Source organism: Phodopus roborovskii, unplaced genomic scaffold, assembly GCF_943737965.1.
Source record: "Phodopus roborovskii unplaced genomic scaffold, PHOROB, whole genome shotgun sequence".
Lineage (NCBI taxonomy): Eukaryota > Metazoa > Chordata > Mammalia > Rodentia > Cricetidae > Phodopus > Phodopus roborovskii.
In genome coordinates this window covers 17,760,511-17,774,414 of record NW_026125444.1, presented here as the reverse complement: position 1 = coordinate 17,774,414, position 13,904 = coordinate 17,760,511, and the positions used below count along the sequence as shown (strand labels likewise).

At 48.2% G+C, this 13,904-nt stretch overlaps 1 protein-coding gene across 1 annotated transcript in view; it reads left to right on the top strand.

Moving 5' to 3' along the window:
* Positions 1 to 13,904, top strand: part of Plxna4 (plexin A4) — a 426,662-nt gene that overhangs the window by 365,554 nt on the left and 47,204 nt on the right. Inside the window, exons 13-16 of the mRNA XM_051175888.1 lie at positions 2,758 to 2,909; positions 8,119 to 8,236; positions 11,849 to 11,985; positions 13,054 to 13,218. Of these exons, the coding sequence (XP_051031845.1) occupies positions 2,758 to 2,909; positions 8,119 to 8,236; positions 11,849 to 11,985; positions 13,054 to 13,218 (572 nt within the window). The remainder of the gene's footprint in view (positions 1 to 2,757; positions 2,910 to 8,118; positions 8,237 to 11,848; positions 11,986 to 13,053; positions 13,219 to 13,904) is intronic.

The following is a 13,904-nucleotide window of genomic DNA, read 5'->3' as shown; positions in this document are numbered from 1 at the left end:
TAGGAAGAGAAATGTATGTCTCCTTTTGAATATTCCCCAACATTAGTATCTAATATAACCCTCCCATCACCTCAGGAATAGGGCTTGTCTATTCCTATAAGAGTAGGTGCTTAGCTCATCCTCTTGGCCATGGAGGATGCTGATTATGATAATGCGGTAGATGGGAAGAGGGGGAAGAGAAGGAAGTAAGCAGCTATATCTGCATCAGTCAGGAGTACACACCCAGATTTGTTTAGTTTCGCTAATGTACCCATTCCATATTGAGCAATGCTGACCATGGTCCTAGATTCTGTGTGTGTGTGTGTGTGTGTGTGTGTGTGTGTGTGTGTGTGTGTGTAGTGCTTTGGTATCTGCACATCCCTTTCCTATCCTGGGTAGTTAGCAGAGAAGTCCTATTACATTGGACTCCTGAGGTTTTGTAACCAAGCATCACAAACCACGTAGCTTGAAGTATCATTCTCCTAGAGGTAGGAGTTCAAGATCAAGGCATTGCAGGATTGGTTGCTTCCGACAACTATGGAGCAACTAGTTAGATGTCAACTGTGTCCCCCATGTCTTCCTCTATGCATGTCTTCATGTGTCCTGGCTGTTTTTTTTTTTTTTAATAGTACCATGATCACACTGGGTTTAAACCCATACTAATGACCTCCCTTATGCTTAATGGTCTCTGTAAAGACTTACCGCTACCTAAAGTCATATTCGGAGGCACTAGAATATTGTGGCTTGAATATGAAATGTCTTTCACAGGCTCGTGTGTTTGGACACTCCGTTCCCCAGGTGGTGATTATGTTTTAGGAGATCATAGACATTTTAGGAGGTGAAACCAAGCTGGAGGACATGGGTCCCTGGAGGATGAGCATCGAGAGTTAGAGCCCAAGTTCCTCCTGAATTCTCTGCTTCGTGGGTAATACCATGCAACAAGCAGCTGCCACATGCTGTGCCACTGGGATAGGATCTGAGCAGAAAAAAAAACAGCATTGGCTCTTAGGAATGTGCCCCCTCGGCCACCTCAGCATGGCTTTCAAAATACATCCCTCACCTGAGACCCTTCATCTTCAGCATTCCTGGGAATGGTTATGTCAAAACGGGGACTTCCTCTGAGCCCCCCCCCCCCACTCTGTCTTCTGTGGTGACTTCCAGGATGGAGGACTGGGTAGGGGGGCAGGTAAATGCCCTTCAACCCACTTTCCCACACCCCTCTCTCTCCTTGCCAGTCCTTTCCCAATCCTGCACCTCTGCAGAGCCACTGCCCTCATGCTATGGCCAGCTAAGCCATCCATCCCTGGGGCCGTAGCGCGTGGTGACTCACAATGCATTGAAACCTAGTGGCTGCATTTGCCTTCTCCTTGGCCTGAATCCAAGAAAATCACAGGAAAGAGGTGACAAATTAAACTAACCTCCCAAGGGTGGGGCGAATCCCTGCCTCCAACCTGCCATCAGCCCTTCAGGGGACCACGGACTGGTGCAAAGATAAAACCCCTCTTACAGGATGACAAGCCAGGGCTAGAACTTCGTGCAGGCTCCCCACCAAGTGCTAGGGCATCTGGACAAGCACTGGGGAGAACTTAAGCACACTCTCCCTGCCCACCTCACTGGAGCAGAAACGGGCCCACTTCTCCAGTGAAGCTGTTTTGTTACTATGACGGGAGCATGCTCATATAACCTCTCACACCGCAAGCATGCTTACTCACAAACGTGTGTCCACGAAGGGATATGTAAGAGGAAGGAAGCTGCTTGTCATTGGTTAGTGAACAGTCTCCCCCCAGAAAAAGCTGCCACTAGGGCAGCTCAGTCTACTGCCTATGGTTCCTCCAGGCCATCCAGGACAGTGCCCATATGTAACCCTTGCAGACTGCGGTAGTGGAACTTGCTGGAAAGAACTAGAGACGCTGTCATTCAGATTCTCCCTCAGGGGCCTCACTGAGGGTGTAGGTGCTCTGAGAGCCAGGAACAGTTTTTACTGTGGGAAGAACCAATTAGATGTCATTCACTATCCACAGCCCCTACCTCAAAGCGAGCCAGGTCCTGGTTGACAAGTCCTGTGTTCTAATTATGAGAGTTGACATCCACTGTGACATCTCTGGAGGAAAGGACAGTCACTTTGACCCAGGCTAAAGTCTAAATTAAAACTTCTGTGACAAGCCAAGCCAAGAAAGAAGCTAGACACTATGCCAGATGCTCTGAAGAGAGATTAGTGGGTGGCTTGGCTGCACCAGCATGCTACCATTGATAAGAAAGTCGGGCAAGGGGAACTGGAGACACAGCTTGCTCTTGGAGAGTTAAAGTCAAGAGAGGGGCTGGGTGGAAGAATGGGGAACTCAATCCGAACAGTGATTCTCATGAAATTAGCCTTGGACTTCCAGTAAAGAGAAACAAACTGTGACTATGGAGACTGGACATTTGATGTTGGAAGTGGGTGGGATCCTAGATATAGGAGGTTCTGGGTGAATAAGAGGGTTATAGTGTATGCCAGGAGTCTATGCTGATTTTCTCTAGAGGATATTGTAACACCGAAGTCATATATTCTCTTCTTCTATGAGATGGGAAGATAGACCAGAGGCTTTGAGCCCTCAAGGCCACAGAGAAACACAGACCTCATTATCCAAAGATACCACCCGTTGATAGCTACACACTTCCTGGACCTACTTAAGGGACTGCGCACGGCAGCATAAAGGGCCACGCCCACTCTGACCTCTTCAGCAAGTAGGCAGTGATGCTTCTTGAGGCCTGAAGGATCACCTCTCTTCCTCCCTGCAGATCATCCCTGTGACAGGCCCTCGGGAAGGGGGCACCAAGGTCACAATCCGAGGGGAGAACCTGGGCCTGGAATTCCGGGACATTGCTTCATATGTCAAGGTGGCTGGTGTGGAATGCAGCCCGTTGGTGGATGGCTACATCCCTGCAGAACAGTAAGTGAGACATGGAGGCAACCAAAGTGGGAGGGGAGAGATGGCAGCACTGGCTGGCAACCCTAACACAAAACTCCTCTGGGTCTCACACACATCTTATACACACAGCCCAAAGGTGACTTCATACAGTATTTTAAGGAACCATCCATCAAATGAAGTTTCCGTTGGTACCATATCAAGGCTCAGACGTTTCAGATTTGGGACTTGCAGATGAAGAACTGATAGATTAATGGCGAACTCGGAGCCAGGTTGGAGGGGGGCGTGGAATGCAGCTAACGTTTTTGGGGCATCTACAGGGTCACCCTCAGCTCCCTGCCTTCTGTACTGCTGAGATGCCATACTAGGGAGCTGGAGACGAGGATGGTAAAGTAATGAGGCAGGAACAAGGAAAGTGACTCTGGCTACTTGGAGGGTATGGAGAGGAAGAGGTGAGAAAGGGCAAAATTAAAGCCCGCCAGGGAGTGTGAATTCAATTCCCTCTATTGTCTCTAACTCTCCATGAGCTTCCCCACAGGTAAGCTAGCCCTGGGCTATCCTCTGCGGAAGCTGAAAATGAAATCTCATACCTATTCTCAGGCCTGTGGGTTCTTTGGCTAATTTGTCTTCGCAAACCGTGTGTAAAAGGGTCATTCAACGGATGACCTTGACCCTTAACCCACCTAGTGGAGGAGAGATCCAGTGAGCTGTGCATTGTCTGGTAAATAAGTAAACACCACTTTCCAGCCCAGCAAAGGCAACTACGGAATGTTTGCCATCACAGTGGAATCTATACTCCTTCCTGTCTCACCCGGACCGGACCCTGATCCATTGTCCCATGTGGGCTGCTGGCAGGGTCACCCTCAGGTCTGGCAGTGCCCCGTACTTCTGCTTGCTGGACTGAATGATTCAGAACCACGGGGATGCTGCAAGTGTCATTCCTCCTGATTTCCATCAGGGTATTCCCACAACATTTGTAATGGCTGGGATGCAGAAGATTCCACTGGGACGTGGAGTTGTCCCCGGCATCTGACATTACTTAGTGACCCAAACATCTATCTATCCATGGCTCCTACAATTTTCTGAAATCAAAGCAAAGCCAACTGCTGCTGATACAGCACGACGCAGGGAAGCTTAACCATGGACCAGGCATCAACAATGTTATTATTAAGCCCAATGATTAAAGTGCTGCAATATCAGTTAGATCCATGGAGTGATATAGAATGTTCAGGGCAAGAATCCTGACACGCAAGAATATAGTGTGTGATGAAGGTGACGGTTAAAATCAACAAGAAAAGGCAAGATCCTTCAGTAAATGATGCTGGTTAATGCCAGGAGAAGAATACTATCAGGACCTTAGTTCACATTCTACACCCAAACAAATTCTAGGTAGATTAAAGAGTTAGGGATACAAAATGAAACTAAAAGATTAGGGGAAAAAATGCAGGTGCAAATTCATTTGATTTCATGAAGGAAAAGATGTTTCAAGCATGAGCTGGAAAATAAAACATAAAGAAAAGATTAGGGGGGTTGAGTATCTAAAACTTAAAAACCTATACATCAGAAATCACTGTAAGAAAAATAAAAGCGAACGAAAAGCTGGAGATATGGTTATACCCATCACAGTTAATAGATACCTTTTTCTTAACAGATAAAGAGGCTTTATAAATAAAAGGTAGTTATCACAAAATGAGCAAAGAGCATGAATGTATAATTCACGAGATGCACAAAGAACCAAAAACACATATGAGAGATGAAATGCAAATGACTGCAAAGGAGAACAGTTTTAAAAAGTTAACGCTCCAGAGGCCAGAGATAGAGTGCTTGTCTAGCTCATGGAAAGCTCCTGTTCAGTCCCCAGCAAGGCATAAATCTGGTGGATAAAGACAGGAAGGTCAGAAGTTCAAGGCAGTCATCCTCAACTGGATAGTGAGGTTGGGGCTAGCCTGAACTACATGAGATGATATCTCAAAATAAAACAAAAATGAAAATAAAAATAAGCACCAGATGCAATTGGCTCATTTACCTGTGGTGGGAGGGAGACTGGGACCTTCAGGAAGGCATTTGGACACATGAATCAAAAATGTCTTAGCTGGAAGCTCCATATGGCTGCATAAGCCTGTAACACCTGCACTGAGGGAGACCCCCCCACTGGCCTGCTCTGGCCTTGTGTGCATATGAAGCCACACACTCACAGGCATGTATCACATGCATACAACCTTACAGTGTGCTCTCTCCCTCCTTTGCCCGAAAGAATGGAAAAGAAAAAGAGAAAGACGTCTTAGCTGGCACTTTAAGTGCAGGTCTGTAATTCCAGCTACATGGGAAGCCGAGGCAGGAGCAACTCATTAGCATGCACACGCATGTCCTGCCTGGGCTAAAGTGAGTTTAAAGCTAGCCTAAGCAGCTTAGTGAGACTCTGTCTCAAAATCAAGAAAGAGAAAGAAAGAGAAAAATGAAATTGAGATGTAGTTCAGTGGTAGAATACTCCAGGGTCAATCCCCAGTATCACACTCCACCCCCACCCTCAGTCTTTAAATCTAGCTAATATGCTTCTAGAACATTCCCTAAACAACCAGACTTGCAAAATTTCATATTTAACAATGCTTATCTCAGCTTTATTTGTAACAGAAACAATTCAGAAGCAATGGTATGTCTAAAAGATGTTCCTCAACTCTGCATCTCTTTTGGACCCAGTAAGAACTGAATCCAGCACCATGTCCATGCCAGGCAAGGATTCTGTCACTGAGGTGCAGTCCCAGCCCTTGGCACTGTGTCTTCATAACCCTTCTTAAGTTCAAAACAGCATGAGATGAAACTGTGTTATATATTCCTAACCAGCTACCAATGTTGTTTCTTCTGGTGGTCCCTGCCTCGTAGGGACCCGAAGCTTTCTGCCACTGGCCAGCATCACAGAGAGTATCATAGAACATGTGGCTAGCTCAAGAAAAAGATCAAATTTGAAAGCATAAGAGTCGACAGACTTGTATACCACTTTCACACCATTGTAAAGCTGAAATCTTATAAGTTAAGGTGTGGTAGTTCATCTAACACCTCAGAAGTCTCACATACAGGCACGTAGTCAAGGTACACACTTGACACATACAGGTGATCCACAACCCAGTTTCTAATTAATTTTGTGGAAAAAAAAAATCAGAGTGAATCTGTCTTTTCCCCATAGCAAACATGTTTATTATGCTGTTTATATAGAAACACACACACACACACACACACACACACACACACACACACACACACACACTGCAAGACCTTTCCTTAGCACATCTTTTTAAGAACTGTAAGACACAGCAACTACAGGACTGAGGATGTGGCTCAACGACAGGGTGTTCATGTGGCATGTGCCAAGCCCTGGGTTTGATTCCCAGCCCCACAAAAGATAAAACTGCACCAAAACCAACTAACCAATCAACCAAACTCGACAGGACTCAAACTGTAGAAATGAAACAGTAAAAGAGATCAGAACGTTTAGCCACATAGATGCTTTGGAATGCTAGTGTGCCAGAATACAGCTGAAAACCAAGTTAAAAGACAGATGTCAAATTAACAATCGGGAAGAAAATAATTGTTGCAGTATTTACAACAAATCAAGGTTAATATGTCCAGTTAAGAAGGTTTCGCAAAAGGACAACTGGTTAGAGAAGTTAGAGGAAGGCAGTGTAAAAACAGAAAAGGAAGGAAGGAGGGAGGGAATGAAGGAAGGAAGGAAGGAAGGAAGGACACATGAACATGTGTATCCTCTATAACAATCACTAGGCTTAAACAAGATGTTTTCTGTAGTATATTGGAAAAACTTCCTAACACTTGTGACTATCTAGTCTTAGCTAGAGCAGTTTGAAACAAATGCAGATTGGTACAGCTTTTGGGGAACAGTATTGGGCCCTATAAATGTAAAGTAAATAAACTATTTAGTCAGTGCATTCCCACCTGAGGAGTCTATTATAATAAACACATGAATTTTAGGTTGTCTATGCTTCCTATTTGTCTGTTTAGGGGTTGTTTGTTTGTTTTTTGAAACAGGAAGGAAGATCAGAATATTCACATGCCCATCAATAGGAAGAGTATTACATAAATGGTGGTTTAGCCATGTATATAATATTACAAAGCTGTTAGGAAGAATAAAGCAGATGTATGTAGAGGCTCGATAAAAACACATGAAATGCTGCTAAGTAAAAGCTGTGCTTATGCTATGTTTTACATTTATCTTTTAAAACATGTGTTTATATATACAAGTGTGTAAACTTTACATATAACCATAAATGTGTGTCTATGTGTATGTAGAAGATGTGTACATGTTTAAGTGTGAGTGTGCTTGTATGTAAAGGATACCCTCTCAGTACCTGTGGGGGATTGGTTCTAAGACCTTCTGAAGATACCCAAATCCATGATGCTCAGGTGACTTCTGTTAAATAGTGCAGTCCTTGACAGACAACCTGTGAGCATCCTATTGCATACTTTAATTCCTCTCTCCATCATTTATTCCTAATTCAACAGAAATGTTAGATGAATAGTCATTCTATTGTGCTGTTCAGGGAAATCCTAAGAAAAAATAAGTCTAGACACTGGAGAAATGGCCCAGTGGTTAGGAGCACTGGCTGCTCTTGCAGAGGACCCAAGTTGGTTCCCAGAACTGACCTGGTAGCTTAAAACCATCTGTACCTCCAGACCCAGGAGATCTCATGTCCCTTTCTCACTTCCATGGCATGCATGTGGTACACAGGCACACATGTAGACATATACTCGTGCATATAAAACTAAATTCATCATTTTAAAAGGAAAAAATGAGTCTACACATATTCAATACAGATAATTTTTGATCTAGGGTTGGTTGAGTCCATATATTTGATTCCACGATGTTAGACATATAAATTTGTGGGCAAGCTGTGTCTCAGTTTCTTCATTTGTGAGATGAAGTGCACACACACGCGCACACAGACACACACACACATACACACACCTCCACTAGTAACTATACCAAACCCTCCTCCATATATACCCATGGAAGTGTCTCTCCTGGCATAAAATTTGGGAGCTGGGAGCAGACTTGCATCCCCGAGGCAACCAGGTGCTGGGATCAGTAGCTCCCAAGAAGAGACTTGAGTTCTGGATCACTTGTTGAACTCACGAAGGTCAGCTTGCCTGTCTGGGCTTGCTATGGGCCTAGGCCATGGTTGGGAGTCCTTTGGCTCATGAGGTCTCTCCTTTGCTCCTGTAGGATTGTGTGTGAGATGGGGGAGGCCAAGCCCAGCCAGCATGCAGGCTTCGTGGAGATCTGTGTGGCTGTGTGTCGACCTGAGTTCATGGCCCGCTCCTCACAGCTCTACTATTTCATGGTGAGTCCTGGATGCCAAAGGCCTTCCTGGGTGCAGATGGCAGCAAATCTTACAGCCATCAATGCAGAACGGAGCCTCCACCTACCACCTATGTTCATGGGAGCCCCACATGAACAGAGTAGGAGCATGTAGCCTTGGTGCCTCCGAGACCTAGATTCGAATTCTGTGTCTCTTTGGATGGCTGGGAAAGCCGTGGGTGCCAGTGTCTCCTGTGTGGTCAAAGAGCAGGGTAACTCCTGGGAATTGTGCCCACACTCAGCCACTTCCTAACTGGGAGAACTCAGACAAGCTGAGTAGCTTTTTTGTGCCTCGGTTTCTTCATTTGTAAAATGGGAATTTTTGTATGTCTTTCACGGTATGATGGTGATTATATAGTCTCCATCTCTGCTTCGTTAGCCACTCTCGCTGCCATGCCCGGCTCCCCGCCCCTAGCCCCGCTTACATCTTATCCTGTCATGAACAGCCTGTCCTCTTTCCTGCCCAGCCGCTGTCATCTCATGACCTTAGCCTCCTTTTCGCCTGTCCTGTGCCTAATCCGACCTGCAGGCCCCCTCCATTTCCCCTAGTCACACCTGGCCCCTGCTCCCCATCACCCCGCCATTCCTGAGTCTCCTTCCCATAACCTCACCCAGGCCTCACTCCAACCACTCAAGTTACTCATGCTCCCTCCTCAGCCATCCAGGCCTGCAAAGCTGCCTGGCTCACAGCGGTGGGGAAGCGGGTAAAATCATCTGGCCTCCATCCTTCCATTTTCCAATTTAGACCTTCCAAAGAGAGGGTGTGGCTGACATCAGAAAGTCTCCTTCCTCCCCTCCCTCCTCCCCTCCATCCGGTTCTTCCTTCTCTTCTATTGACAACCACTTATCAGCTGGCAGGGTTTTTGTTTGTTTGGATTTTGTTTTGTTTTGTTTTGTTTTCCCCTCAGGAAACCCCAGGTATTCCTCCAGGATTGTGTCTACTGTGGAGCAGTGTGTACTTGAACCTGGGGTATTTAGGCCAAGTTTCATGGAAGAAGCAATGGAAAGGCCGTGTGTGTCCAGGTTGGCCTCTGACTTCCATGTGGAACTTGCCTGGCAGGTGTTTTCCCTAGCATCAAACTGACCCATGCATTCACTCACACCCAAAGACATGAGTGAGAAAGAAAAGGGGAGGCCGAGGGCAGTAGGAGCAAGGAGGCCATGAGACGCAATGAAAATGGCTGCTACAAGGCAAGCACCCTGGTCCCTTGCTCAAGGACCCATGGCACTTTTCTAGTTAAAGGGCCCTTCTAAGGAATGGCCTGGTACCACACGTCCTCTAGGGTAGAAAGTCAGGGAGGAAGAGTGTTGGGGACCCCAGCTCCTTCCTCTGCCCATGTTCACTTAGGGGTAGAATCTTGGCGGTTAGGTGTTTCCCAGTAGGAATGAAAAGCAGAGGTCTCCATGAGTCTCACAGGGTCCAGGGAAAAGACCAACTCGCCTTCTAATCACGCTTCCCTGTGGCCTGGAGCCCTCGCTGCCTTCCTCTCAGCTAGATTGCTCATGGCAGAGAACACTTTTTAAGCACGGCCCTGAAAGCTCTCTTCCATGGGATTCTGGGATAGCTTTCCCCAGGCTCCTCCCGGGGCTTCTAGAAGCTCTGGGGTATGTTGATAGCTCTGAGGTCAAGATTAGGGGAGATAGCAGAGTTCAGTGAGCATCCACAGTGATTTCCAGATTCTTAGGTCCTGGAACCAAGAACTGGACAGACGTGGATAGCCGTAGAAGCAGTTTATTAGAAAATGATGCACACCGGGGCGGAAACCGTCTGGGGCTTAGCCTAGGGCCCACTGTGTAGCCAGTTATGTCTCATTTCACAGGCTGGAGAGCCATTTGGGCTTTCTCACACCTGTTCTTTATCTTTACTTCTCCACCCAGTTTCATGCATCTCAGGTGGTGTAGGTCCACAGTTCACCTACAGCCACTGATGCCCCCCGTGTCTGTACTGGAGGCTCCACAGTTTGGGTCACCCCATTTGAAGCTGGTTCCAGCCTTCCTGTTTGCTAACAGGGTTTTCTCCCCTACTAACTTTGCAGTCTTTCCCTCTGTCCCACTCTCCTGCTTCAGGGATTATCTTGGGTTTCCTTCAGTTTCTCTCCACAAACCAAACCAGGCTCTGATGCGTAGGTTAGTAACTCGAACGTCAAAGCCTGGATCAACGTGCCTGGCCAGCCACCAGCTCTGTCCCAGGAGGTCTCCATGCTAGGAATGCTCCTCCTCTCCCTCTCCCTCCTAGTCTGTTCCCTCATGGAGCCAAGTGAAGAGCTGGCAAATAATTCAGACTTTGATTTCCCGTGCAAACCCGCCGTGAAATATTTATGAAGCATGGCTTGAATAATTAATAGTTTCTCACAAGTCTAAAACATGTTTCCATAACACCCTCTCCCACCCGAAGCAGACCCCTTCCAGCCAGTCTCTGCATCCATTGCAATGAGGCAAACACTGATCCTTCCCAGCGTTTGGCGCTGGACCTTACCCACAGCCCACCAGACACCAGCAAACAGACTCAGCGTTTCCTCTCGGCAGAGGCCGGTGGGGCCAAGCCACCCTTTGGAAACAGCTGATTACTATAGTTTACTGAATAAGAAAACTGTCCATGACCACTTTAGGGATAAGCACTTTCGGCCAGACTCCCTAGGAGTCCACTGACTATCTTGCCCAGAGTCACACAGCACAATACCAAAAGTCCCTTGTCCTTGGCTGTTCAGTCCCAAGCCAAGAATTTAAACCTAGCTGAGGAACGTGGGGACAAGGTCAGTGAGTATCTCCAGGCCAATCTGGGCTCTGGGTGCATGACAGCTAGGTGGGTTTGCTGGCCCCCGATGGAGAGCACCCATGGCCCTGAGAATCTCATGGGCTCACCCTCATCTCAGAGTTCTTGGGGGGGGGGGGCTGTGCCTGGGGAAGGGAGAGAGAAGTTCATTTAAATGCAGATACAGGCTTCTCACCTGGGACCAGGGAAAGTTTTTCCATTAAAATGCTAATGAAAGAACAAACTGCAACTCCAAATCCCCTGCTGTCTGGGGCTCTGCTTCCCGCCCCCACCCCAGCCCACACTCACCTCCAGTCAGGGCAGGGGGCTTGACTGGCCTTGGAGGCTTCCCTGGCACAATTCTCACACATCCCATCCCATGCTCTGGCCCCTGGAGGGTTCCCTGGAGAGACCTCTTGGAATGGCAGGCCCCCTTCTCTGTCTATCAGGGGCAAGGCTGGAGACCAGAGGTGTGGATTCAGGTCTCAACCTCAGGACTTTTTAGCCCTGTGACCTTGGAGAGCTTCAGTTAACCCCTCTGAATCCCGTCTGTCTGTGAAACAGATAATGATAGCCACTTTTAAAAATCATTGACTGGGTAATTATAGACACACATATGTCTATATCACTAGAGATATAGGCTGTCACTAAAAAAAACAAAATCAGTACACAGCAGTTCTCATGACCACTATTATTCACGTTAGAGATGAAAGATCTATTCACACAAAAATACAACATGGCTTGCAGAGGCCCCACGGCCTACTGAAGAGCTGGCATCTAGAATCTACTCGGTGGCCTCCTCCACCTATCCCAGCGTGCCTCCGTCCTTTCTTTTCGTTGCAGACTCTGACCCTGGCAGACCTGAAGCCCACTCGGGGACCCATGTCTGGGGGCACACAGGTTACCATCACAGGCACCAACCTGAATGCAGGCAGCAATGTGGTGGTGATGTTTGGAAGCCAGCCATGCCTCTTCCACAGGTAACCCCTGGGCCCAGACAGGTAAACCACTCAGGAAGGAAATGTGAGTCTCACAGAGGAGAACAGAAACTGCCCCTTTCCCAGGCTGACTTTTGCTTGTCCTTTCAAAGGTTTTGCTCTTCCTCTCTTGGGGGATTGCCATCTCTACCTTCCCTGGAAAGTGGGGGAGGCACCATGCTGCTGTCCACAGATCAGCCTAGTGTCGTAGTATGGACCCTTTGCAGAGGATGGGGATTACTACTGAGTATCTAGCTTGGGACCAAGTAGCAGATGCCCCTTCAAGGGGCAGAGCCTCCCCTGCTGGAAGCTGCATGGGACCAACCCATGTGCTCTAAACAAGTGATCCCAGAAGGTCAAGGCTGAGCCATCAAGGCAAGAGACATTCCTCCCTCTGCCTAGTTGGGTTCTGCAACCCAAAGGGATATATCCTACCAAGCCAGGAGCCTGGAATAGGGCCCACAAGGAGCCGGCCCCGGGGATGCTCTGGGGCAATCTGAGCCCAAGTTCCCAGAGATATTTGTTCCTAGGGTAGGTAATGACAAGAACTGTGACTGATTCAAAGTCAGACAGCCTGGTGTCTTGCATTACTGCTATCCTGAAGCCATTACTTAGAGTGAGGACGGTGAAGGCGACTTTGTTCAAAACGACTGTGGTAGGGTTGCGACTCAGAAGAGGGAAGAGGCGGAGCTCAAGCCCAGTGCAACAAGCATGGTTAAACCAGGGCTCGGCAAGGGCTGCTTCCCACCACACTCACTTGAGAGGATTCTCATTGCACGCATGCCAGGAAATGAGACTTGGAGGAAGGAGCATCACCAGACTTATTTATGTATCTAGACCCTTGCTAAAGTTGGGGCAGAGCCTAGGGTCAAAGACACCCCCAAAGACCAGGACTCTTTCAAAGGTAGGCTCAGAGAAGCCTTTCAAAAGGTTGGTCCTTGTCCCCGGTTCATGAGCTTCCTATCTGAGACAGTACCCGCCCCTTCTGTGAAATCTGATGCAGCAAGAAAGGGGTTGACCCTGGACCGGCTTCCCAAGAGCCAGGACCCCACACTCTGCCTTCCCTTCCAGGCGCTCGCCATCCTACATCATCTGTAACACTACCTCCTCAGATGAGGTGTTGGACATGAAGGTGACTGTGCAGGTGGACAGGGCCAGGATCCGACAGGACCTGGTCTTTCAGTATGTGGAAGACCCTACCATCGTGCGTATCGAGCCAGAGTGGAGCATTGTCAGGTAGGAGGACCCATCCCCCCTGGCGCCCCCCCCCCCCGCCTCCTCCCTGCCTCCAGGCTTCTGTTTCTCTTTCTCACTCTCAAAAGTCCAAGAGAACTCAGTGACTGGGGAGACTGAGGCCTCTTCCCAGCCCTCTCTTCACCAGTCCTGCGGCCTGCTTGCCTTGTTGCCCGCAAATACCAGACTCCGCTAGGCAGAGCCTGGTCCCTTATTCCTCCCCGCTTCCCCAGGATCCGTGTGACACAAAAGCACCAAGCAAAATAACGCAGGAGGTAGGAAGAGGATGTGTGACGCTACTGCTCTAGGAGACCCAGCACTTCAGTAATGCCCCCCCCCCCCGGGGCAAGCCATGTCTCTCCCTGAACATGTAGCTTTGGAGGATTCTCCTGGGGACTGAGAGGCTGCAGGACCCTTAGGGGGTAGGAGTATAGTGCCACCCTTCAGAGTTGGGAACTGCAGGCACCTGACTGTGCCCACTTCTCCAAGCCTGGAGCATGTATCGGGATGAGAAGGCTCCACAGTGGCTGCCCCTTCTGTGACGTCCCCTGGAGATCACTAGGAAGCCGCTGTTCCAGACTGCATGGAGAACACTGTGAAGACTTCGGGTGGAAAAGAATGGGTTCAGTCCATGTCGCTTACTAGACAGATGACCTCAACAGCATGGTCTTGTTTCTTGTCCTCCCGTC